This window comes from Cydia amplana, chromosome 13 (assembly GCF_948474715.1).
Source record: "Cydia amplana chromosome 13, ilCydAmpl1.1, whole genome shotgun sequence".
Taxonomy (NCBI): Eukaryota; Metazoa; Arthropoda; class Insecta; order Lepidoptera; family Tortricidae; genus Cydia; species Cydia amplana.
Window position 1 is genome coordinate 1,992,565 of NC_086081.1, and position 27,590 is coordinate 2,020,154.

A 27,590-nucleotide genomic window follows, 5' to 3' on the forward strand; every position below is an offset into this window, starting at 1 on the left:
GCGGCAACTACTATGGCTAGACACCAAAATTGGTGTGGGCCGCATGCACTTGTAGCGATGCGAAGAAATCGCGGAGTGAGCCACGCCTCGTCGCGGCACATTACATTTTTGAGCTCTAATTAGACTTGTATAATTACATATTCTAGTTCGATGGTAACATGATAGTCCCTTACCAATATTTTACAATAGTCGTAGTCTTTCTCGAAACGAATTTAGTTTTTGGATCGATTAAAAGTTACTAGAGAAAGGCCTCAACAAGATCGCTATTGCCGCCAGCATGGAAGCCTGTGATTCCTCGCGATACACGGCCGTCGTGAACGCTGCTCGCACTGTTAGTGCTTGAGAAAGGAGACCTAGGCTCTCCGAAACATGTCGCGCGAGTGACTTAAAACAAGTGAGTCTAAACCGTAAAATTATTCAATGTTAGTATGTCTCACAACAGTTTAAATTCGAAGATTGCTATTCATATTTTTTGGCAGCCGTAAAGATTCTTTCAGACTCTACTGTGACTTGACTGTGACGTCATTATGCAACAGCCAACTCGAAGTGAACGGGTAGTAGATGTACTCATGCAGCTCTGCAGCTGTTGCTGTTATGTTACGTTAGATGCTCTCAGTTCAGTAGTTTTTGAGTTTCTCGCGAACATATATACAGACATACAGACAGACGCGGCGGGGGACTTTATTTATTTTATAAATCTACAGATATATATTCAATAAAGAATTAATTAAATCCAATCTCCATTAGATACATTAACGTAGGTGTATGATTGCAAGTTGGATCTGGTAAGATAAAAAAAATCTCTTTAGATCCATTTTCATCATAGTAAAATTTAATGGATCTAATGATATTTATATTTTCCCTATAGATCCAGTTTCTAAATGTCAACATACATTTTGGATCTAAGAAGAAAAACTTTTCTCACTAGATCGATTTTGGATCTATCGACATACGCATGGAAGTTTTAAATCATAGCAGACCATAGCAGCCAGTAACAACTAAACTTATTTGGTCCACATAGTCCCTAGGTCCCTGCAAATTAACACTTTCATGCAACACGCTAGTTACCGTTAAATTATTGATATATTCATGTTATTTAAGCTCAGACCTTACAGGGAGATGAATGTGCATCCAGCTCTAATTGACCAGAAAACCACCGAATCGAACTAAATATTCAAATCCCCAAAACCTCAAACGGACATGTTGCAATGAATCAAATCATATACTTAATTACTAATTCGATGGCCATATAGCGTGCTATGTGCCTGGGTATATAAGCTGGTCGGGTAAGGCGCTGCAACATTTTAATTCGGTACTAGATCGGGACGGTTGGTAACTCATGTGATTTGTGATCTCAAGATTTAAAGATGGCGGCGGTTCCGGTTTTCATGGTGAGGAACATTTTTTAATTAGGCCTAAGCTCGTGGAAAAGGATATAACTTCAATTGTTATTCCTGAAAGTTGGAAAGATTTTTCTGGAATTAACTAAACTTTTCATGGCTCTCTTAACCCAGATACCTAAGCTTAAAACTAAAAAAAATTATCCCTGTATTTTTTAAGATTTTTTGAAATATTATCATATATAGCTACTAAAAATATCCAAAAATTAAATCGATGCTATAACATAGTACGGTAGGATGTGGATTAATTGGGTCTACTCTTATTTAATGAACTTATGGTTCAAGTTGTCCAAGAGGCGTATCCGAGGTTCAAAAACTCATCTAAATAAGTTTTTGATATCTGTGCATCCTATAAGTGCGGACGGGTTGAACAGGCCCCTATTTCACCACGGCGACAGGTGCGACAAATCGACAAATGTCACTGTTGCTGACGTCACAGGCATCCATGGGTTACGGTTACCGCTTACCATCGGGCGGGCCGTATTCCTGTTTGCCACCATCATTGTATTATTTAAAAAAACTTTATTATATCAGCAAAAAACAGGTATTTCTCTTTCGAAGTTTATGATGATGATGATGACAATTATCACACGATTAAATAGAACTTTCTATAATTCTTCACAGAAAATGAGTTCTGTGTCGGAGTTTCGTGACAATTGTCGTGTTTCTTGTGACAATTGTCATTAGCTTCGCAAAATAAGTACTTATTTATTGGCGATATAATGGAGTTTTTTTTTTAAATTAATATGTAGGTGGCAAACAAGCACACCGCCCGTCCGATGGTAAGCGGTTACCGTAGTCTATGGAGGCCTGTGACGTCAGTAACAGTGATGTCGACAATTGTCGCACCTGTCATCGACCATCGTGATGAAATAGGGGCCAGATCACATCACATTAATACTGATAAAGATTATATTTTTAAAGTTCCAATTGGCCGCCAATTTTTTCATGAGAAGAGTGGATAATTCTTCGTTTAGACTTAAGATTCAGAATTGTATAATTGTGTGATTGCATAACCGTACTGCCATGGAGCCCGATTCAGATTTGACAACTTGATATGAGTTTGAAATGGTTTTGATACGACTTTAATGATTATCTTGGTGTCGCATAATTCACACACGACTTTCACATATATGCACCAATCAGCGTGAGCGATTGTAAAGGGCCCATTGATTTCCAGTCCGCCGGACGATATCGGCCTGTCAGTGGTTCGCAACTGTCAAATTTTTGTTCTAAGTGACAGGCCGATATCGTCCGGCGGACAGTTAATCAGTTTAAAGGTCGTATCAAATTAAGACCAAAACGTAACAATTTGTTGAATCTGAATCGACAGTTGCAATTTGTTCTCTTGCACGTACATACCTCCTCGAATAAAACAAAATGTGAGAGTGTCATTACTAAAGTCATAATTTCATAGCGCAGTTTCCCCTGTCTAAAACTGCGTTCCACCAATATCGAGTGAAAAACCCCAATATCTGTTACTGCATAACCCCTAGCTTCAAATATATATTTTGGCCTCTTGTCTCGAGTCCGAACAAGTGTTGGTGTTGCTGTTATTGTTAAACGCCGGTTACATATAACTTTATAACGCATATCAGATCAGTACTCCATCATAATGTCTTCCGACACAGTAATGTAAGGATTACGCTTACTAATAAATAGTGTTATCGCGGTATTAGGCAGTTATAATTAGCTTCATGACGCGTAACGGTGTGAATAACGCATTTAGTATTTTAAATTCATTCTGTTACCAAAGAGTACATATTTCGCGTTTATAATGACACGGTCTCACTCTGTTCTATCGAAGTCTTCCAAGTCAATGCAAAGTTAAAAGTGTCATTCTATGCAACTTGCTATCTAAAGTGTCATTCAATAGAACTTGCTAACTATGTAAACAAATTTTACTAGTTAATTCTTCTTCTTCTAAATTCAGTGTCAATTTTAGTATGGCGGTTTGTTTACAAAGTTAGCAAGTTCTATTCAATGACACTTTATGTAAACAAACCGCCATATTGAAATTGTCAAAACCAAATGAATTTACTAGTGACTTTTGTTCACATAGTTACCAAGTTCCATAGAATGACACTTTAGCTTAGACGGGCTCTATTCGATTGTTCCAGTATTCGTCATCATAATTATGTTAATTTGAATAATTTTTTTAGATTCCTACAACCACATAAATATTTTACCAATATAAGACTTGTTACAGCGCCGCCTCGTACAAGATTCTTTCTAAATTGCACATTAATTATATACTCGTACAGGAACATAAATAGCCACACACCTTATAAGTCCACATACACATATCCTATCGGATATAGCGCTGTGCAATCTAGATTCTAGACTAGCAATGTGCCAGTTGCAGAACATTCATAAAAATTACAAAATATCTAGAAATTCATGAGAAAATTCTCATGCAAGTTTCCACTTAGAAAATTCCCGTTCAGGCGCCCTAGCCAAGGTGACAATCGCTTGCACTTCGCCATCGAATCGCTTTGTGTCTCTATCACTCTTCCATATTAGTGTGACAGTGACAGTTGCGTTTCGTTCGCTACGTAGCTTTATAGCGATTGGCATGTTGTCTACGGGGCTAGATGAGGGATTAGAGTTAGACCAAGAAAAGTCTGCAGCGATTTTGACAGCCCTCGCAGTGCCAGTGTTATTTTAAACGTCAAACTTCTATTAAATTATGACGTATAAATAACACTTGCACTGCGTGGGCTATCAAAATCGCTGCAGACTTTTCTTGGTCTAAAGGGGCCCACTGATTATCAGTCCGCCGGACGATATCGGCCTGTCAGTTGTTCGGAACTGTCAATTTTTTGTTCTAAATGACAGGCTGATGTCGTCCGGCGGACTGATAATCAGTGGGCCTCTTAACTCTATTAACCACACCCATTGGCATCTATTTCAAGTGTCTTAGAAATTGAAACTTTGGTTTGACAATAAACGTGGAGAAAATAATACCGAGAATATCTAACATTATTTATTGACATTGAAAAGCCACCAACGAACGCTGTTGCGAATGCACACCGCAATCGCCGCTGCAGCACTCTGCTGCAGTATTGCTGCACCGTTGCAACGGTAGTGCAGCTGGTGCCCGAATTAGACTGTTGCGGTCGTAATCCGAACACCACCTTATCATACATAGGTAAAGTGTCATTCAATAGAACTTGCGAACTATGTAAACAAAAGTTACTAGTAAATTGACATTCAGTGTCAATTTTAGTATGGCAGTTTGTTTACATAGTTAGCAAGTTCTATTGAATGACATTTTAGTAGACATGGCGAACGCATGAATTAAGGTCGAATGCTCTAGTTTGCACGGTTTAGGAAACTGGGATGTTTTATTTATTTATTTGGCAATCTTTGCATAGGCAACGAGGTTAGGAATTTATTTAAGTCCGGACTCTCGATAAGGCGAAAATCCTTTTTAATGAATATGGCTACCTTCATTACAGACTAGTTTAACAACATAGCTTGAATTCGTATATATTTAACTTTTTTATTAAGTTGGGCCGGTAAATAATCAGAAGGAAATATTTAATCACGAATGCCTCCTAAGACTTGGTGTCTCAAGGGCATTTTCTTATACTTTTAAGAGCCCGGTTAGGTTATTGTAAGGAAAAACGCATTTATGATACATATTAGCAATGTGCAAGTTGCAGAACTTAAGACGAAAGGGGACGACCGCCCCGAAACCGCCATTTCATATAAACGTAGTAGCCCCTATTTTCCTCTTTGGATATTAACATTATTGAAAATATTTTTACGCATTTTAATGTAGGTACTTTAATCATAGCCATTCCCGACCGTTTCATTTTTTTCGATTTTTTCATTACCTATTATTAAGAGTTAGCAGCATTTTTTATTGAATCCTGTTTTTTGCTCCTAACGTTACTTACTTATATAAAAAACCGGCTAAGTGCGAGTCGGACTCACGCACGGAGGGTTCCGCACCATCAACAAAAAATAGAGCAAAACAAGCAAAAAAAACAAGCAAAAAAAACGGTTACCCATCCAAGTACTGACCCCGCCCGACGTTGCTTAACTTCGGTCAAAAATCACGTTTGTTGTATGGGAGCCCCACTTAAATCTTTATTTTATTCTGTTTTTAGTATTTGTTGTTATAGCGGCAACAGAAATACATCATCTGTGATTTTAACATTTCAACTGTCTAGCTATCACGGTTCGTGAGATACAGCCGTACGAAACCCTAAAAAAAAGAAAAAATCTATAGGTCGTTATGACCAAAATACATTAAACTCTGTAAAATATTTTCCATTAATGACAATATAGTAAAATGAGGACTACGTTTGTACGGAAAATCGATCGTTTCCTTTTCTCTTAAAGAATACATTCAATATTTCTGGAAACTTTCATTTGAAAATTCTCATATTTCATAAGTTTTACATAATAAAGTCATTTCCGTGACCCCGCTACAGTTTCATAGCTTATCCTTATCTGACAGACCGGTGGCTAGCCTTGACCGTGTGTGTCACTGCATGACATTGCGCGATGTCTGTGCACCTGTCGGGGCGTAAAAGGCGGTTCTTGGATAATAGAAATGATAAGTGGCTAGTCCGCCCGTAAATCGCCTTTGTGATAAGGCTCATATATACTATAGTTGTTGGTCAAACCAAATTGTCAGTAAATAAGAACAAAAAAAAAATTCATCCTTTTCTTTTGGCTGCTAGTAGCTAGTGTAAGACAAAGATAGTATGATTCTCTTTGACTATTATGTTTGAAATGAGACAGTCTTCTGATAAACTATAATTTGCTGCGTACTGAAACACTGGGAAATTGGGACAAAGCAAAAACGTGGATTTTTTTGCGCGCTCGCCTCGCTTTCAACTCTCCCGCAAATCGCTAGTGTAATAAGGCTCTAAACTAGGACACATCAAAGATAAGATAGATAACAATTCCTTGCTAAATATGTACTTTGCAATTTTTGCAGTGTAGGTACTTTCAAAGTTACTTAATGAGGTAGTTGTCTAAAACTGACGATTCAACACCCTTGGAGTTGCTAGTTTTTTGGTACCTATGTAATCGAAACAAAAGCTTGCGTAGCCAATTTATTTATTTTATGAATTCGCAATTATTATGGTTTCCATTTACATATTTTCTTAGAATATACATACCAATAATCTGGTATATATTCACATATTAATACCAATACCGATTCCATTTACATACTTGAACAACATATTTTGGTATCAGCTTGGAATTCAAATGAACGAAATAAGGGATATCATAACGCTGGTGACTATCAGTAGTAAACAGTGATTAGCTAACATTTTTATTGTCTTAAATAATTCATGATAATAACTGCATATTATTTCTTCTATTCCAGATACTTCTGATAGGCAGCAGCCTATCCAAGGAGCTCGAAGATAAACCGAAACTCTCAAAACTCCTCGAAGACAACGGCATTCAGGACACGCCTTCCGGAAAGGGGGTGAAGCGGCAGGTGTTCTCAACTGGTTTTGGGTCGCTTAACACCGGACTAGGGTCTCTGGGAACATCTATAGGGTCTGTGGGGACACCTATAGGGTCTCTGGGCACATCTATAGGTGCACCGTTAAGTGCACCAATAAGTTTTGGAGCTCCGGTGGGGATCCCAGCGGCTCCTGTCGGACCAGTCGCTGTGGCCCCCGCGGCCCCTGTTCTACCAGTCGCTGTAGCCCCCGCGGCCCCTGTCGTACCAGTCGCTCCCGTACAAACATCCGTCGACATCGCGCCCAACCCAGTCGTCTTGCGACAAGAAGTACCCAGATATATCACACGCACGATCACCAGAAACGTCCAAGTACCAGTGCAAGTACCCGTACCTTATCCCGTTGAACGTCAAGTACCAGTCCCGTACAATGTTCCAGTACCCGTACCGGTAGACAGACCGGTACCGGTGCCGGTGGTGCATAAAGTCCCAGTCGAAGTGACAAGGCATGTGCCTGTGTATTATGAAAGGAAAGTGCCGTATCCTGTAAGAGTTCCGGTACATGTTCCACAGCCGTACCCGGTCCGGGTAGATCGTCCCGTGCCGGTTGACAGACCGGTTTATGTTGACCGTCCGGTACCGGTGCCGCAGCCGGTGTACGTGGACAGGCCGGTGAACGTGCCTGTTCCTGTCCAAGTGGATAGGCCGGTACCGGTTCCGCAGCCTGTGGTGGTGGATAGACCGGTGGGTGTGCCGCAGCCTGTGGTGGTTAACAGACCTATACCAGTCGCGCCTGCTATACAAACTGTGCCAGCTGTGTCTACGATACCTGTATCGAGCGGTGTCTCATTTGGAGGGCTCTCCACCGGCCTAGGCGGAGGCTTCCCTACTGGTTTGGGCAGCTCCCTCGACCTCTCCAACTCTATTTCGAGTTCAATTCTCACTGGACGCTAATTTATTGTACTTTTGAAATATGTATAATCGTATTGTATTTATTAAGGATTATTTGAATAAAACATCGTTATGGATGGGTGTAACGTTTCATTTATTTGACTCATCACAAAAATATGAACACCTATTTTTTTATAGTCTGTCAAGAAACAACAACTTTGTCACTAGAAAAGAGTGCGAAATTCAAAATTTCTTTGGGACGCCCTTCGTGCCTATATTTTTTAAAAATTGCCGCTTTTATACTGACGCAAATGGCTTGATAGACTATATGTATAACTATCTCGCCTTCTAACCGACTTAAAAAAGGAAGAGGTTGTCTTTTGGGCAAATACGAGCAAGTCTGAATTAAACGATTTTTTATTTTTATTTTTGCTTTAAATCAAAAGTTTTATTCCATTAATATTATTGTTACTTTACCAGTGACAGATCCAGATTCAGATTCAGTGTCATCTTTAATTTCAGTAACAGACGAAACCGCTCTGTATTAGACGAAAGGATAATTTTTGCGTGTTAAAATATGACACATCTTTTAGCAGGGTTCATAGGGCTACCGCGCCGGGGAGTAACAGAAGATGTAATAGAAGAAAACAATCTTATGTGTATGTTATAAAGATCCTTTTTGCGTGTTAAAATATGACACATCTTGTAGTAGGGTTCATAGGGCTGCCGCGGCGGCAGCGCCAAGCACGCGCAAAGTCCGCGCTGTTCTGCAGGGCGCCGCGGGCGCGCAGAGTTTGTGGCGAATGTTCGTCGGTTAGTTCGTCTTCTAGAGACTCTTTTGTTGAGACACCGCACCATAGCTGTGGGAATAAGAAGGCATTTAGGTACCGTGACACTTTAAAAGTCGATAGATTGACAGAAAGGGTCGCTGAGACAAAACAATCAATCACGATAAGCTGATTTCGCACGTACACATAGCACACTTATGATGTATAAGTACTTCTGACTTCTGACCATTTGGCAAAATTCTAAATTTGCCTATTTAGAAATAATTGTATCCCTCATCAATGCTGACTGTTCAAAAATGACCATCGATTGTTTGAAATGTGGCTATTGGTCGCTGGCTCGTTTTTAAGGAAGACATTTTAGGATTTTTTATTGCTTCCTCTTAGAACTAAACACTAAACTAAGTTGACAGAAAATATACCTACATGTAAATCATATAAAAGTTATCCTAAATAGTTAGTCTTACTGGTTATAGAACTTTCTTGGTAAAAAGCTGCGAGATGGAAGCAATCCAGTGCTCGATGATAGTGGAGACATTAAGAAAAGCTTCAGAGCTCAAAGAGTGTGGAATTATCACTATAACTATCAAATCACTATGAAAATATGACGTTATAATGGCTCTTTCACACTTTGTCACATCAAAGCTTAGACGGATTCTAACAAGAAAGTATCGAGAAGAAATCTACTCACATTTCCATAAGACAGGAAGAACAGCTGTTCCGAGCTCATATGCTCGAAGCCAGGCAGCTTGGGCTCGGGGCCGTGTTTACGCAGGTGCTCCTTCAGCGCCGCGAAGGCCTCCCGTAGGCCTCCGTTGTCGGCTATGTTCTCGCCTAGCGTCTTCTTGCCGTCTACCTGTTTTAGAAAATGTTAGAAGACAATCAGAAAATTTGTTAGCAAGAGAAATGTTTGTTTGGGAAGACTGTGGCCTCCTAAGGCCCAAGGTCCTACCTGTAGTACCTATTCAGTTCGATGTAATTTTGCTTTGTTTCGTTCGATTTTTAAACAACGCAAAATGAACTCTATTGCCTACAGTTTAGGTTCAAATTTCAGTGGCAAATTTTGGATGGTTCGTTTGTATGGGCCTTAGGAGGATTATTCTCATAACTAACTCTCATATTTGAATACGTACTTCGATCAGACTCAGTCAAAAGAAAGTGCTTGTCTCCTCCTGCTCTACCTAACATCTGGGGGTCTTACCATGATGTCCTTATTGCGATTCTATTTAGGACCTAAACTCAATCTCTAAAGGAAGAAGCTATGCGACTTATATAGCTCCGTCCTTTAGCGATTCAGTTTAGGTCCTAAACAGAATCGCAATAAGGAGATCATGGTAAGGCCCCTGTAAGTGGAGTATGATTGTGTACTAACGGTGTTAAGGATTGCTCACGTTAGACCGGGCCGTGTCCGGGCCGGAGCTTCCGGAGCTTCGTTTTCTATGGAAAGCATCACCTTCATAGAAAAATAAGCGCCGGAAGTTCCGGCCCTGACACGGCCCGGTATAACTTGAGTTTTTTGATAGCCTTTACTTGATACCTTGATAGCCAGTCTTTTTGACATTGAATTTAGGTATTATCCAAAAAACTCACATGTTCATCAAGCTCAGGGATGTAGTAGTAATTATATTGGTCCACGAAGCACTGGGTCATGTTGATGAAGGCATGCACTGTGCTGTTCGACCACCACGGGAGCAGGTTGCCGTTCTTGTCAAACTGTCGACCTTTGGATCAATTAAAATATTATGTTAATTTAGACAGTATTTATTAGAAAGAGAAGATCCTTAGATATAGCCGAGGTAAAGGCTTTTTCCGTAAAGAAAATTATATAAGTCTTGAATTTAAAGATGCATCAAAATGATTGTCAGTATTTGTTCTATTCTAATATATCATTTATACTACTAAGTACTCAGCCAAGTCAACATCAAGCCTTTAGTATAGCGACCCTCACCTTAATACCAAAACACAGCTTACCAACATTATATATTGTTTAAGTTGTTATATATATATATGTACTTTAAGATAGATAAATATAAATTAATGTGGTTAAAAGCAATTGCTTGTCAGTAGTTAATTAAAACAAAAGCGAAATTAGCCTCTTATTTTCATATACAACAACAAACTGTCTCACAGTTTGGCGAAACATTAGATTAAGGTACTAAAATACTGTATTTTTATGTAAAATTTTCAATAAAATAAAATAAAAAATCCTATGCGGCTTACACATCTAATATACCCCAAACACAATTAGCTTGCGTTGTTTTATCACAGAGTTCCCGTGGCCACCTGTCTCCATCATTTGATCAGCTCCATGTCATCATAATATTGCATTCTCATCCGATTCACATGTGTATGCAAAATTTCAGCTCATCCGGAAATCGGGAAGTGGGTCAAATTTAGCTTCCAAGTTGGACCCACACTAACTAATATACATACATACATGTTAACGGGGCAAGTTAAATAAAAGCTTGTAAAAAGAGTGAAATACATATTGGAATACGAATGATTTGATAAAATAACAATCACTCACTCACCAAAGTTGTCAAATCCATGAGTTATCTCGTGACCCAGCACAGTACCCAGAGATCCATAGTTGAGTGAGCTGGAAAATTGATTCATGTTTACTAGTCTTGTCAGTGATATTAACAACAAATCTTGTTGGTTAATACTTACTCTAGTCCCAAATCAAAGAACGGGTATTGCAACATTACAAGAGGTATAGCTGCGTCCAAAAATTTAAAAAGATCTTAATTGAATTATAATATTATTGCAGACAAAAACATTTAGAACGAAAAGAGACAAAATGCTAATCATTTTGTCTTGGAAGTCAAATCTATACTCGTACTCACTTATAGTGTTCTCTTGAAAAGTATGATAAGCGTTAACTTCAGTAGGATCAGTGGCCCACGTGAAGTTATTTCCACCTCTAAACCTATTCAGGGCCTTTTTAATCTTCACTTGTATTATATTGATCATGTTATCCAAATGTGTGTCCACATTTACTTCTACGCCTTCGTAATACTGTTCTAGTTTTCCTTCATCCAGCAGCCAGTCGGGGAATCCTATGAGGGATTTCATTTTGATGATCTTCTGGTACGTCGCTAGCTTTGTGTCGTCGTCCATCCATTTGACTTGTCCTACTAGGTGGGATAGAGCGTTCTTCATTTCGTGAAGCATGGTTTTAATCTGAAGGTAAGGTTTTTTTGTTAGGTTCTATCTCTATATCTGTTTTACCCTAGTTGAAACTGAGACATTCGCTAACGCTTCTGTCAATTAATGAATATCTAGGATCAATGTTTCTAATGTCAACTGCAGTTGCATTGTATCTGTCAATATCCTTGGTAAAATGGGCGAGAGAATGACCGTGGAAATCGCAGCAGTAATGAGGCAGCTACCGACACTCATTATATTCAAGAAATTAACAGGTACATGGGCAGTAATAACGACGCCGCAACAGCAATGGCGCTGCAGTTCACATTCGAATATCACCTTTATACTAGTCTAACTAACTACGAGGGGCGTTCAAAATATTCTCGGTATTGATATCTTACGACCTCTTCTAAAATTTCTTTCGTTACTGGCCGCTAAGGTTTATTCATTGACATTAAAAAAAAGTATAATTCGAACCGAGATAGTCTTTTGTTTTTCTGCAATTGCTGAACAAACATGAACATCCTGTGCGAATTGACAATGTTAACTAAATTAGAACATCGATGCGTGATAAAATTCTTGACAAAACAGGGTAAAAATCAAAAAACCATAAAAGAGGAAATGGATTGTGTTTACCGTGAGTCTGCTCCTTCTTTATCTACCATTCAAAAGTGGTCAAGCGAGTTTAAACGCGGAAGGGAGAGTATTGAAGATGACCCTAGACCTGGCCGGCCTGTAGTAGCTACTTCACAAGAAAATATTGATAAAGTGGAAAAACTTATATTGGAAGATGGTCGAGTGAAGGTAAAATCTATAGCACAAGTAACCAATCTCTCTATTGGTACCGTACATGATATTATACATGACCATCTTAATATGTCAAAAGTAAGTGCAAGATGGGTTCCGCGAATGCTGACTCGGCTTCAAAAAGACATGCGTGTAGCTTGTTGTTCCGATTTTATTGACCTGTGCGGTGAAAATCCTGATGAGGTGCTGCAAAGAATAGTTACTGGAGATGAAACCTGGGTTCATCATTATGACCCAGAGAGTAAACAAGAGTCCATGCAGTGGCACATTAAGGGTTCAGCTCATCCCAAGAAGTTGAAGGTCATCCCTTCAGCTGGCAAGGTCATGGCCACGATATTTTGGGATTGTGAAGGAGTATTACTAATCGATTATAAAGAAAAAGGTGTAAATATCACAGGACAGTACTACGCTAACATTCTACGTCAATTAAAGGATGTAATTAAAGAAAAGAGGCGAGGAAAGTTAACCAAAGGTATTCTGCTTCTGCATGACAACGCCCCCGTCCATACTGCTCATATTGCCAAGGCAGCTATTGTTGAACGTGGGTTTAAAACTGTTACTCACCCACCGTATAGTCCGGACTTAGCCCCCAGCGACTTTTTTTTGCTCCCCAATCTTAAAAAGGATCTGCGTGGAAATAAATTTTCTGACGATGAAGCATTGAAGGCGGCAGTGGAGGAGCATTTTTACACGAAAGATAAAAAATATTTTTACGAGGGATTAAAAAAAATAATTGATCGATCTTTTAAGTGTATGAACATAGGGGGGGAGTATATTGAAAAATAAAAATATCAAACTTTTCGTACTTGTTTGTTTTCATTCTCATACCGAGAATATTTTGAATACCCCTCGTAACATGACTCAGCGACCCAAAGAGGATCTTGGCCTCCGAAACGAGTCTTTATATTTTATGGACAATCAGTGAACCTTGGGTTTAGTAACGTTGTAGAAGCTAGGGTCAGCGATGGCGTAAGACACAGCCATGCCCATCAGGTCGTTGACGGCGCTCGCGCACATGAGGCTGCGCGGAGACGGAGCCGCGCGGTGCGGGTGCATTGCGTCGTAGGAACGTTGAAACAGACTGCGGACTTCGGATGTTGTGTGGACGGACATTACTTCCATCACCTGGAAAAAATTCGTCATGCCAATATTGTCAAAGAAATTTTGCGCCGTCCCTTATGCCCAAACATTCTTTTAATCAATCTTTATTAGGTTCCACGGAATATGATGACTTGAGATTTTGAGCTGGAGGAATGTCGTCCTCTGTCAAACGTCTATTAAAAGCCAAATGGGACTTTTCAATCCTTTAATAGTGGTTATAGTGGGTAGTCGATGAGTAGTTTGATTTAATTCGTATATTCTACAACTCTCTACAAGCTCAGGACAAATTTACCATTTAGGCAAAATGGAAGGTTTTATTGAACAGTTTTGTGTTTGAGCATACCTTGATCCAAATATACAACTCCAACACAACTGGTGGCGTCTTAGCAACCAACGCCGACATCAGCGCCATATATTTCAAATCAGCATCAGACACCAAAATCTTGTCATTTTTGAAATCGAGCTCAACGTTGCTGATATTGAAAACTCCTTCCAAATATCGTTTCCAAATGGGAGACGCTGTAGCATTGTTGGTTTCTACTACAGCATCTGTATGTGCTTGGATTTCATCTACTGTAAATTCTGGTATATTTGAGAATAATTCTTCGTCGGATATTGTACTGTTGTCTGATTCTAACTGAAATAAAGCTTTGAATTAAAAAATACATCGTAGTTTTAGTTCGTTCTACGACACCAATACCTAGTTGTTATCATTAGTAAATTTTCAGTGATAGAGGTGACGAAAAAGAACTACTAGAATTAATTAGACTGACGAACTCTAGGGCGTTTAGGTACTTTACTTACATAATTTATAGACTCAGAATTCGAAGACACATGATTATTTTATGAGTTATTACTAAGAATATTGAGGGCAACGACACAAATTATGAATTAATACGCTTTTATTTTAGTCGTCTACGTATAACTAATTCAAGATATACTGGCATTGAGGTGACCTAGCTAGAATCAACAATTACTTATCGATCCAATACTCATTTAGTACCTACAAGTTGTGTTAAAATTCTCATAACTCTGAATAAATAATGTAAGCACCTGTTTTGGGAATATTCTATCAACTCGTAATCAAATACATTAATATTCAAAAGACTTGCCTCATACATATCACTATTGATAGACCAATATTCGTCAGCAGTCAAAAATATGTTCTGATCAAGTTCAGTTTCGCTAAGTTTGGTGATATCATTGCCACCAGATTCCAAAACAAACAGCTTTATAAGTTCTGCGTAAAATATTTTGTAAATGTGTGAATGCTTGTTCTCGGCACTGGATTTCTCCATACTTTCAAAGTAATGTTCGTTGTTGAATAGGATGTCATCTGGCTTCTTAGGATTGGTTGGGATCCCAAGTCTTTGGTTTTTCTTGCCAGCGTGACGTTTTCTTTCGTTATGTACACTGGAAGACAAAATTGTGTTATTCAGCGAGGTAATGAGAAGCATGGACCAAATGTAGCTTAGCGAACCAAATCCGAATCATGTGTCGGAAAATGTATAGTTGGAAAACCTTCTGCTTCATGCAAAAGAATAATAATTTCAACACTCAGAATTTTTGAGTTCCATAGAGGCAAAAATAAAACCGTTAGGTATAGATTTATCATCTTGCTTGTTCTTCTAAGGAACATATTACTGGAACCAAGCAGACGTTGATTGCTCTGAGTTAATTCGACAACGTACAAAATACTCGACTCAACCTTTCACCTTCTTTTTTCGTATTTTCTTCCTAACCAGAATCATTCCGATTATACATATACATAGCCAAGAGGCTTGAACTCAATTACTATACCCACTATAAAAAACTCATAATTCTAACTTACCTAGGAAAAGGATTAGTAGTCTCAGGCGATCCCATCACCAGCCTAAACACCGAAGAATTCCTCGGATCAGTGAATATATCAAACCCGATCAACACATCCATGCCCAGCTTCACTTTCACCTGAATCACCGTTTCCAACCAGTCGAAGGTATACGAGGAGTAGTCGAAGTCTTCAGTGATATTTACGAAGGTGGGGTATGAGGGGAGGTTTAGGGATTCGAGCACATTTATGACTGGTTTTAGGCCGAGTTTGTCCAGTGTTTCTGTAAGAAAATCCATGTGTTTAATTCTCTCCACCGCCGTAGGCACTCATATTATTTTGATACTTAGTGTGGTGTTAAAAATGAAACACAGTTATTTATGATAAAGCGTTGTATATTTGTTATATAACAAAATCTAAGGTAACAATGAAAATTTAAGATTAAAAAGTTTAAGATAGGTATAATCAACATTTATCCGTGTAGGTATATAAAGAGTTATACGTTCTACTAGATAAAATCGTGTCATAAAAATCTGATATAATCAATTTCTCTCTTATAATTATAAACCTTCAACAATCAAAAATAATATATTACAAGTGAAAATGATTATTGTTGCAAATAAAGTTGGGATAGCAAGAAAAAGACAGCTAAATGAAATAAAAACACTAAATAAAATTAAATTAATCATTCTCTTACAATTACCAAAAAAAATACTTTTAACAATTATAAATCATATAATACAAATAAATAAAACATGCATTAAAGGTAAATATATATACACAGTATAATAAATTTACATATTTACATTAATTAAAATTAACATTTTTTATCTTGCATCGTCTTCGCTTTCAGTCGACTCATCATCTGAAGCCGAAAGACGAATAACCACTGGTGGATGGCTATAGTTCCTGGCATATTTTTTTCAATGCTGCGGACGTGGTTACAGAAATTGCCCCAGTGATTGCTTGTATTAGTTACCACGTCCCTTATGATATTCAGTAATCCATCACTGAACTTAGGGTTCGTATTCAATTTCCTCACGTTTCTTTTCACGAGACTCCACATGAGTTCAATGGGGTTTAATATGCAATAGTATGGTGGCAGTCGCAATACTTCGCAATTTTGGTGGTAGTCTGCAATACAATTTGCGACATTCTTAGCCGATAGCAACAATGCTCCGTCTACCCAGCCATGTTAGGAAAATTATTATTCGCTTTCCTTGTGATGTTGGAACGTTTAGTGCACATATTGCCATCCTTTTTTCGACACGTCGTGCGTATCGTACCATGTCTCATCCAGGTATATGACATTCCTCCCTTCTTCACGGTATTTCAGATTTTTTTTTAAATATATGTCACGAAGATCAATCAATCTTTTTGAGTCCATAATGCATTTCCGTGCGTTTAATCTTTTGTAGTGAAATCCCATACTCTTCAATAATTTAGTGAAGTATGACAAGCAATATGGGAAAACAGCACCGTCCTTGGTCAATTCTTCATATATCATGGCAGCAGAAGGAGATACATTTTGTCTATAAAAATCGTGAATGATCCTCACAATTACATCTTTGGTAAAACTGTCAACTTTTTGAAATTTTTCTTTATTTGTTTTGCGTACTGTCGAGCGGCCTTTTATTATGATTCTTCTAACCGTTGACACGTGACGTTTTGTTAGAAAAGCTGTACGCTTCAAAGCTCCACGTTTGCCTATTTCTGCACAAACCTGGGCATAAACGTCCAAAATAGCACATTGAGTTGCAGGGTGCAAATGCTTCCTCGGTGTCCGTGGAACTGCGGGTGGACTAGGTCTGTTTACTGAAGATGGCCCTGGAGTTTCCCATGGGCGGAATGGCCGAAACATTTTCGCTTGATCAAAGTCCGTAAACACCGCGGTCGTTATTTAACTCTCTCTGTCGCACAAAAATCCAAACAGTATGCAATCAAAATCCAGGGACACGTAAGCAGGTCGTCAAGTTTTTAACAATATCGGGCAGAGTACTTATATAAATAACACGAAGCACACGGTAACGATATTAAAGCCTGATTTAGGGTCGCTAAATGATAAAATAATGTGCCCCACTTCTCATGCACACGTAATTTAAATAAAACAATATAATAAATAACCACGTTTCATTTTTAACACCACACTAAGTATCAAAATAATATGAGTGCCGTATCGCTTCGGGGCGGTCTATCGTCCTACACTACCAAAACGTAATATCTAGAATATCAGTGACATTAAATTTGAACCTTAATACTATGACGATACCGGTTGTTTTTCAATATGAATGTTGTACTGGCACTACGTGCTAACACGGTAGCTATAGCGGCTTTGCGATAATAGAGACAAAGGCCTTTGTTTGAAAGATTAAGGCTCGAAGCGAAAAATTCACCTGAGACGAGCCGTACTATACTCGTTTTTAAGCATGCATTTAGTTTTTAGTATGTAAATTGTGTGGACAAGTGGCGTACTAGAAGAGAGACCTGAGAGACGTAATGCTCAGCTGTGGGCGATAAAGGGTTGACATGATGATGATGGTGATGATGTAAATTGTGCTCTAAGTATTAAGGCTCAGTAAAACGATAGCTTAGTCAGTTCTTCTTAAAGCCAAGCGGGTAATAAGCCCCAAGGCTGAACAAGTTCTGCATGAAATGTGTTAGTTCTTCTACGTGCTTTATTGAATATAAATCGATTAATTACCACAACCACGAATGATATCAAGACTAGCTTTGAACACTATGCTAGTACCTACAGTGAACAACCTGTAATTACTAAACGGAACCTCCATTTTAGAAGAAAACAAATTATTTGTCATCAACTCATCACGTAACTGAATCATCTGACTATTAGTAGTTGTGTTAAGCACGTTTTAGCTGTTTAGGAAGCAGAGTTTCTAGTTATCACAGAGTTTTACGAGTAAAGATTGGTTTCGTCTATTTGTCTATCTATAATAGCCCGTTGATTCCTTGTATCCCTATTAATCTGCACCTATCGGCCCAATGCCATCTAAGATTTCGATCGCTTGTTGATCATCTCCATTACTGGTCATCTTTTAAGTTGGTTATTTGTTGATTACTATGTAAGTTACTTTTATGATCTCATTGGTCATGGGTTGGATGTTTTTCAACAATAGACAAAATTATAAAATAAATAATTAGAGATGACTACCTCAAGAAGTCCCTCAAGAGTAGACCTTGGTTCGCTTGTGTCTAAACCAGTTATAGGAGAGGTACGCGTCTGGACGCGGGCGGTCTACTGCCCAGTCTCCGCACACGTACTTAAAGATGGATAAGATAAGGTACCTGTGTCCATACAAGCAGCATACATATCCTTCGCCTGCTGCACAGGCCGGGGCCCCGAGGCATTGCCGCTCAAGAAGTCCCGCACGACGGTGTAGACCTTGGTCTGCTTGTCTCTGAACCAGTCGTACGAACGGTAGGCGTCTGGCCGAGGGTGGTCTACAGCCCAGTTACCGCACACGTACTGAAATAAAGTACATATATTTTGTTCGCCTGTGGCGGTGACTATATAGGACACATTAGTTAGGGGTTGTGCACAAATCACGCGAGGTGTTTTCGGCTACTTTTTGCATAAATTCTTACTTATTAAAAACAAACGAGTGTGACTTTGCAAGGGTAATGATTTTCATATACAATCACTACTTAATCGAAATACCTAAGTAAAATGGTGCCTTTATGTAGTTTAACGGCGGTAAAATAATAGATATGTCTATCCTATTACAGGGCTCATAAATAATAACATGCAACGATATCTAGGCCATCTATCGAACACGCTGGACATGTTACACGACATGTTGGTACACTGTCGATAAAGTTTACTTTTATATCGGGGTTTTTAGGGCGCCAGTAATGATATTATTATAATTACTTTTGTCGTGGAGTTAACGTGGTCATTTGTCATGCTATTTGATTTAGGTCTTGTCGTGATACTAAAATACATAAGTACCTACCCAATTGCTATAGGGAATGGACAAAAAAAATTATACCATCCAAGTTTGATAAAAATACCTACTTGAAATATTCTGGCGGGCCATCAACTGAACCAAATTCACACAAAAATGATAAGAATTAAAAATACTAACTCGTACAAATTATTCTTGGTCAGCGCTTCATTAAAATGTATGAAAGTACGTTCGTAAGACAAGACAACAGACCAAGTTCGTAACTATAATGTATTAAGTTTGTCACTAGTAGTAACGTAAGGCATGTGCAAACAAGTGTCATTGTGAAGGATGAGGAATTGGAATTAGTTGATAGTACAGTTCTTCTTGGTATTACTTTAGAAGATTCTAAACTCCAGTTGCTACTCTTTCGAATAGACTGAGTTCTGCAGCTTTTGCAGTGAGCAAAATCCGTCAGTTAACTGATGTGAAAACAGCTCGATTAGTATATTTTAGTTACTTCCATAGCATTATGGCGTATGGTATTTTACTGTGGGGTGGTGCTTCAGAGATAAATACCATTTTTGTTCTGCAGAAGAGGGCTATTCGAGCAATATACAAAATGAACCATAGAGACTCACTTAGAGATAAATTTAAGGAAATTGACATAATGACAGTGCACTGTCAATACATTTATGAAAATATTCTGTATATACATAAAAACATTGTAAATTTTAGAAAAAAATGTGAAATTCATAATATAAATACTAGAAATAAACATAAGCTCCCAGTGGTGCCCTTCACTCGGCTCCATAAAATTAAAAAATCATTCATGGGTAATTGTGTAAGATTTTATAATAAACTTCCAAACCATATTACTGAATTGTCTATTAATAAATTTAAGAATTATGTAAAGCGTAAACTTATTTCTAAAGCTTACAAGACTACATGAATGATAAAACAACGTGGGATTAATTGTTATTCGAAATGATTATTTATTTATTAGGTAATATCTGGGAGACCGAGCTTTGCTCGGAAAACATATAAAACTCAAAAATGCGTGTTTTCCCTGAGATAAAACCTACCTAGATCGATTTTGCGCCCCCGAAAACCTCCATTCAGCAAATTTCATCGAAATCGTTAGAGCCGTTCCCGAGATCCCCGAAATATATATACAATTATAAATATAAACATATAAATAAATATGCAAGAATTGCTCGTTTAAAGGTATTAGATATTTGATTAATGATGAGGAAATTTATATTCCGATGTATGTACTTCTTTTGTTTTTTTTTTATTTATTTATTTGACATTTAGATTTTATTCTAGACACATTCTAGACAAGTATTTTTTAAAAATTCTTAATTTTGTGTTAAATTTGATTTGTATAATAATCCAATATTATTATGGAATAATAACATCAAAAAATTGCTCTGATAATTAGCTTAAGATAATCTATATATATAAATGCAAGTGTCCTGACTGACTGACTGACTGATTCATCAACGCAGAGCCGAAACTACAAAAGCTAGAAAGTTGAAATTTGCACACCAGGTTGCATTTATAAAGTGTACAAGAGATAAGAAGCGATTTTGAAAAATTCAACCCCTAAGGGGGTTAAAAAGGGGATGAAAGGTTGTATGGGGTACAAGTTTTATTTTGAGCTAAGAATTTGAAAGTTCGTAAAAAGATATACTATTAAAATACAAGAATACTAATTTCAGCGTTTTGGAAAATTCATCCCCTAAGGGGGTTAAAAAGAGGATCAAAGTTTGTCTTGGGGTTCAAATTGTATTGTAAGCTAGGAAATTGAAACTTCGTAAAAAGGTATTATAATAAAAGAAAAGAAAACTAATTTCAGCGTTTTTGAAAATTCATCCCCCAAGGTGGTGAAAAAGGGTTTGAAAGTTTGTATGCACATCAAATATTTTTTTGAGTACGGGACTTGATTCTTTGTATAAGGGCATATTATAAGAATACAAGAAAAGTGATTTCAGCGTTTTTAAAAATTCATCCCTTAAAAGGATTAAATAGGGGTTGTAAGTTTGTATGCACATCCAATATTTTTTTGAGTGCGGGACTTGAATCTTTCTATAAGGGCATATAATAAGAATAAAAGAAAAGTAATTTCAGCATTTTTAAAAATTCATCCCCCAAGGTGGTGAAAAAGGGGTTGAAAGTTTGTATGTACATCAAATATTTTTTTGAGTGCAGGGCTTGAATCTTTGTATAAGGGCATATTATAAGAATAAAAGAAAAGTAATTTCAGCGTTTTTGAAAATTCATCCCCCAAGGTGGTGAAAAAGGGGTTGAAAGTTTGTATGTACATCAAATATTTTTTTGAGTGCAGGGCTTGAATCTTTGTATAAGGGCATATTATAAGACTACAAGAAAAGTAATTTCAGCGTTTTTGAAAATTGATCCCCCAAGGTGGTGAAAAGGGGGTTAAAAGTTTGTATGCACATCAAATATTTTTTTGAGTGCGGGACTTGAATCTTTGTACAAGGGCATATTATAAGAATACAAGAAAAGTAATTTCAGCGTTATTGAAAATTCATCCCCCAAGGTGAGAAATAGGGGTTGAAAGTTTGTATGGAGATCAAACATTCTTTTGAGTGCGGGACTTGAGTCTTTGCATAAAGGCATATTATTAGAATATACGAAAAGTAATTTTAGCGTTTTTGAAAATTCATCCCCCAAGGTGGTGAAAAAGGGTTTGAAAGTTTGTATGCACATCAAATATTTTTTTGAGTACGGCACTTGATTCTTTGTATAAGGGCATATTATAGGAATACAAGAAAAGTGATTTCAGCGTTTTTAAAAATTCATCCCTTAAAAAGATTAAATAGGGGTTGTAAGTTTGTATGGAGATCAAACATTTTTTTGTGTGCGGGACTTGAATCTTTGTATAAAGGCATATTATTAGAATACAAGAAAAGTAATTTCGGCATTTTTGAAAATTCATCCCTCAAGTTGGTAAAAAAGGGGTTGAAAATTTGTATGGAGGTCAAACGTTTATTTGAGTGCGGGACTTGAATCGTTGTATAAAGGCATATTATTAGAATACACGAAAAGTAATTTCAGCTTCTTTAAAAATTCATCCCCTAAAAGCTATAAGAAGGGGTTGAAAGTTGGTAGAGAGTTCAAATCGTATTTAAAGCTAGGAACTTCAAACTTCGTAAATACATAGGTAGTTAGGTAGTAGGTTTTACTAAATAGTGGACTTGAAAATATGCTGGGGGTTGAAAGGGATTATATCGAAAACAATTTAATTCAGTTAGGGGCTTGAAACTTCGTAGCCAGGTTGTGTATAATAATTAACAAATGATTAACAGTCCCTACTGCTATCTTTTGCTGCATAATGTTCTAAGCTAATGTAGAATATATAACCACCAATATGCAAATCCACGCGTACGAAGTCGCGGGCAACAGCTAGTATAATTATAGATTCATAAGTGCTTGTTGCTAGGCCTACATGAATAAAGTATATTTTGAACTTGAACTTGAACTAAATTAATCATCATCCTCCTCGCATTATCCTTGCATTTTTGCCACGGCTCATGGGAGCCTACTGGGGTCCGCTAGGCAACTAATCCTAGGAATTGGCGTGGGTACTGGTTTGCAAAATACGGCAAAATGAATTTATTTAATAACGCTATTAAAAACAAATTTAGCACATGCTACAAGCCTGAGGTGGAGGACCCGCCATTTGCTTATCAAATCTGTAAAAAGACATTACCTTGTAAAAGTCATCACACGGGTCTGCAGAGGTGTCCATGGATAGAGCGAGGTTGGCGGCAGAACGGAGACACTCCTTAGTTTCACAGACTCGAGGGGGCCTGTGTCGCTTTTGTTTAATATCTAAAACAACAATTAGTAACAAACTTATTTCTATAAAGGGATTTGTTTCAACTTACTTTTAAGAAACAGAAAACCAAAATTACATTAATTATATAAAACATCACATAAACACACTACATTTCTACAACTTACATAACACAAAAAAAAAACACGAGTCAAAAACAAAGCAGTCAGCAACAGAATAAAACTAAGGAATGTTCCATTTAGCTAAGATCAATTTGGAGAATACCGACTATTAGGGAAGAGTGGAAGACCCTCTACACCAGGGGTCACCAAATGGCGGACCGATGATTCATTACTACATAGTATAAAACAAAGTCGCTTCCCGCTGTCTGTCTGTCCCTAAGTATGATGCTTAGATCTTTAAAACTACGCAACAGATTTGATGTGGTTTTTTTAATAGATAGAGTGATTCAAGAGGAAGGTTTATGTATAATTTGTTAACCCGTGCGAAGCCAGGGCGGGTTGCTAGTTTTATATAAATTCGAATACTTACAAAGAACGGTCATAACAATGGCTATACACAGTAAAAGCAGTAGAAGCACCAGCAGCATCATTAACAGCAGTTTGCTCTGGTGTTTTCTTCTGAATCTGAAAAAATTCAGAACATTTTACCTATTGTAATATTGAATTTTCGTTGTACGTCATTCCGATATATTTTTATTAATTTTCTATTGACCTAAGGTAAAGATTGTCATCTTGGCTAGTCATACCAAGCTAACTCTGCATGGCGTTGCAGTGACGAAGTGTGGCGATGTCGTTATTAATGTACTTATAAGTTTCTATGAAAATATAACGTTTATAAAGACAGGTTGTTCTGTCCAAGTCGCTGCTAAGTTAGCCTAAACGGACTTTAGTCCCGTGGCCTTAGTTTTCAGGTACCCTTTCATGCACTGTAATCACATAATAAATATAATAGTACTAGGTACAGAATATTCACTCTCTAACAAAACGCGTCTATTACGACAGATATGACCGCCAGGTGGCGCAAGCACGAGCATGTGTCCGATCCGTAGCGGTGCGCGGCAACTGCTATGGTTAGACACCAAAATAGGTGTGGGCCGCATGTACTTGTAGGTACTTGTAGCGACCTGTAATGTACCTGGCTGTTCTGGAGCCTACGGCGATCAGGTATCCTGACTCCCGTAAATCGTTCCCATTCTTCAACGGAGGTGTAGTGGTCTTGGCGCTTCCCGTTCCTAAAAGATAAGAAACGCAGTTATGTACCGTAAAAGTATAAAACTTTAACATAACTTTGCCCACCGCGTGACAGTTCAGTAAAAGCGAAATAACTTAAAAGTAGTTACAGATACACTTTCTTCAGAAAGTGTATTGTAACTACTTTTTAGTAAGCATGTTTTTTACTTTGTTTGTTTTTTCAATTTCAAATTATTGATTTAAAAGAACAATGGCCCATAATAATATAGTGCCCATGTGGCATAGTTATGCCATATTTATTTACAATTGCAAGAAAAAAAACGCGGCCTCCCCGATTGCAAATGACCTAGATAGAACCATCCTACTGATATGGATACTACGGATAGTACACAAATTTTAAAATACTTATGTATAATAGGTACTTAGGTTTTTCAAGGTTCTAGAAAACAGCGAGTACTGAGTAGACTTATGACGGCAGATTTTTATGGCTTCTGGTAACTTTTATGCAAAACCAGCAACGACTTTTATTGGCTATTATTATATTATTAAATGCATGAATGATTACTCGTGAACTGGTAGTGTTAAAGTTATACTAATCGAATTTAAACTGTGAGTGAGTCTAAACCGTAGAATTATTCAAAGTTATACTATTTTGCCGCGGAAAATGTGTTGATAGTAAATACCTACCGTAAAAATCACGTTTCTCTTACTAGCCAGTTAGCTTTAATTTGTTCTCATTTGTTTTTTGTTGTTACAAAGAAGCATGCATAATTATTGAAGTGAAAACTTCTTTAGCGGCGCTGTGCACTTTTTGAGATGGGGAAAAAATGTTAAACTCGAGACAGCGTAAGACGATCACGTGACCGTAAGACGGACACGTGACCTGATTGAGAAACTGTTACATGTAATGTCATTGAGTTTTTCTTTTATGATTTAAATGCCATCTAGTGAGTTTCGCTCTAACTGGTATTAATAAATATAACTACAGTACTAACAGTGATGTGCTTAGGGGTTTCAAGTAATTAACGCTAACGCTAGATGGCGTTAACCTCAATTATACATAGTGCATTTTGCAATAGTCATTGAGTTTTCACTTCTGCCGGCACTCCCTGAGTGCAACCCGTCGTTTTTTTATACTGCTAACGTGCCAACTGTTTACTTATATAATTTTCTTATGAGATCCAACCCAGTTACACTCCTTATTGTCAATTGCTCAATAGGGCATTTTTCGGGTACAGAACCCTACCAGGCCATAACATAGTTTTTTTTAATGTTCACAAGAAAACCACACATGTTTTAACTGAGTAACTTCACTTCAGCGCTTGCAAATTCTAATTATTTAAATTAATTCACAAAAGCAACGTCGGATATTTTCCAATGGTGGTTTTTAAGCTATAAATTACACATATCTTCAGAGTTTATCTATGTGAAATATAAGAATGTGTATAAGTAAAAAGTGTGATGAGTCACGATTTGGCCGGTTAGTTTTCGCGAATTTGCATTTGACTGCAGTCGAGCGCTTATCAACGGAAAAGCCGCCAGATTTAGATTGTTGATGGTTTGTTTACTTAGATTGTATACATTATTTTAAATTAAGTGTATTAATTCCATTAAATACTAGTATAACAACCGCCAGTAACGTTTATAGTCAAGCGCGGAAAATAAGATCCGTTCTAGACTAGAGAACGATGCGATATGTACATACTAGATACGTTGTAGTTTAGATTTCAACGAATTCTCTTTTGCAGCTCATTCGGGCAACAAATGTCACTTTTACGGTAAAATATCGTAATAAATCTTGTGGAAATCGTTCAAGAGTATCTTCAGAATCGCGGAAATGTCAAATTTGACAGGCTAGTTCTTTTAAAAATATCGTTGTCGTATCTTGGTGATGTCTAATAGATAACTAGTTCAAAATCCGAATCGGGCCCCAATTTAAATGTGTGCGATCGCAGGCTTCTGGCCGAAGGGAGTATTTTGGCGGTTCCGTGGGAACCTGCCTTATCTTACACCAGAACAGGTGACGCAGCAAAAAACTGTTGTGTTACCAAAATAATTAATGCTTTTAAGGTTATAATTATTGTATGTATGTTAGTCTGTAAGGTAGGTACGTATTTGGGCATGACAAGAAATGGTTTTTGTCCTGTTTTTTTTTACTTGTGAAATATTGCGCACAAATAAGTTTCACATAAACACATGTCATGTCATAACTTGTACCTAATAGGGTATCACAAATTTCTAAAATGTTTCTCAAATTTTGGGAAACTGGAGTTTAAGTAAGTCTTTGTCCTAGTTCAAGAAACAGAGGCTCAATCCAAAATGAAACTGATACAAACCTAATACTTATAAGTTTTTTTGTTTCCTTTTTTGTAATTGTATAAGGCTGTAATACTTACTGTATTAGGTTTCAAGTAAATAAAGATTTATTTATATATTATTTATAAGTACATAAATTAAAATTGATACTTTACCTAGTAATTGTACTAAAACTTACTGGTAACCGTGGGTCCCATAATATCCCCCCCTTCACCAGGCCACGCATTCATTTTTAAAAACTCCTCTTCCCGCTCTCACAAACTCGTAAAAGTTTCTCGCTCGTTCTACAATTCAATACTTCGCGACACATAATTCAAGAATAGAATATTTTAAAAAGTTACTAAGCGGCTAGTAACTTATGTTTTTTTTTTCAGTGTTCAGTTTCAAACCGAACGGCTTCAGAGCGTTTCAGCTACTGAATTGTTGTGGCTTCGAAACGGGTGGTCGTTATGTAGTGTGTCCATTTATTGACCTATTATTGGGACATATTTGTAGACAAATAAAAGACGATCCAAGAATGTATACATTCTTGTTGTCTATTTGTTTTCGGTTGTCCTTATACTTAATATCCATTAATGTCTCGTATATTGTTTAAAAAAATTATAGTACCTTAGGTACTTTGTTAAAGGTAAACTTGAAACAATATTTTTAATTTATGAAAATTGTATAGTAATGTATGTAGGTTACGCTGCGGCGCTATATATCATGCCTAACACATAACGGAAGGAAACACACGTACAAGCACTGCAAGTAAATTATGCACTCCTCCGATGAATGTCGAACTAGGCAGGTCAGAGTCAGGGCGGTAAGATAATATTACAGGTGCACGGGCAGACAGTAGTTCTTCTTTTCTGTCTCTTTAATCCCTCTGTTTGAGTTAATAGATTTGTTTGAGTGCTAGCTTAGCACGAGTGCGTAGCTACATCAACTCACGTGTGAGATAAGACTAGCTACCCGTATTTTTCTAACTTTCTG

At 37.5% G+C, this 27,590-nt stretch overlaps 2 protein-coding genes across 2 annotated transcripts; one reads left to right on the forward strand and one right to left on the reverse strand.

The window, feature by feature from the left end:
• The first annotated feature begins 1,267 nt into the window (after window positions 1-1,267).
• Window positions 1,268-7,867, forward strand: LOC134653323 (BCL-6 corepressor-like protein 1). Its single transcript, XM_063508649.1, has 2 exons — window positions 1,268-1,391; window positions 6,754-7,867. The coding sequence occupies exons 1-2, from the start codon at window positions 1,368-1,370 to the stop codon at window positions 7,789-7,791; spliced, it is 1,062 nt and encodes a 353-aa protein (XP_063364719.1). The 5' UTR covers window positions 1,268-1,367; the 3' UTR covers window positions 7,792-7,867.
• A 523-nt stretch (window positions 7,868-8,390) lies between these two features.
• LOC134653324 (endothelin-converting enzyme 2) lies at window positions 8,391-26,951 on the reverse strand. Its single transcript, XM_063508650.1, has 15 exons — window positions 26,794-26,951; window positions 24,244-24,340; window positions 23,638-23,732; window positions 23,020-23,141; window positions 18,682-18,862; window positions 15,400-15,661; window positions 14,677-14,981; window positions 13,912-14,201; window positions 13,395-13,592; window positions 11,360-11,696; window positions 11,184-11,232; window positions 11,045-11,112; window positions 10,104-10,234; window positions 9,205-9,369; window positions 8,391-8,588 (listed from the first exon to the last, which is right to left on the reverse strand). Exons 1-15 carry the CDS (start codon window positions 26,843-26,845, stop codon window positions 8,415-8,417), a joined length of 2,526 nt encoding a protein of 841 aa, XP_063364720.1. The 5' UTR covers window positions 26,846-26,951; the 3' UTR covers window positions 8,391-8,414.
• Between the last annotated feature and the right edge of the window lie 639 nt (window positions 26,952-27,590).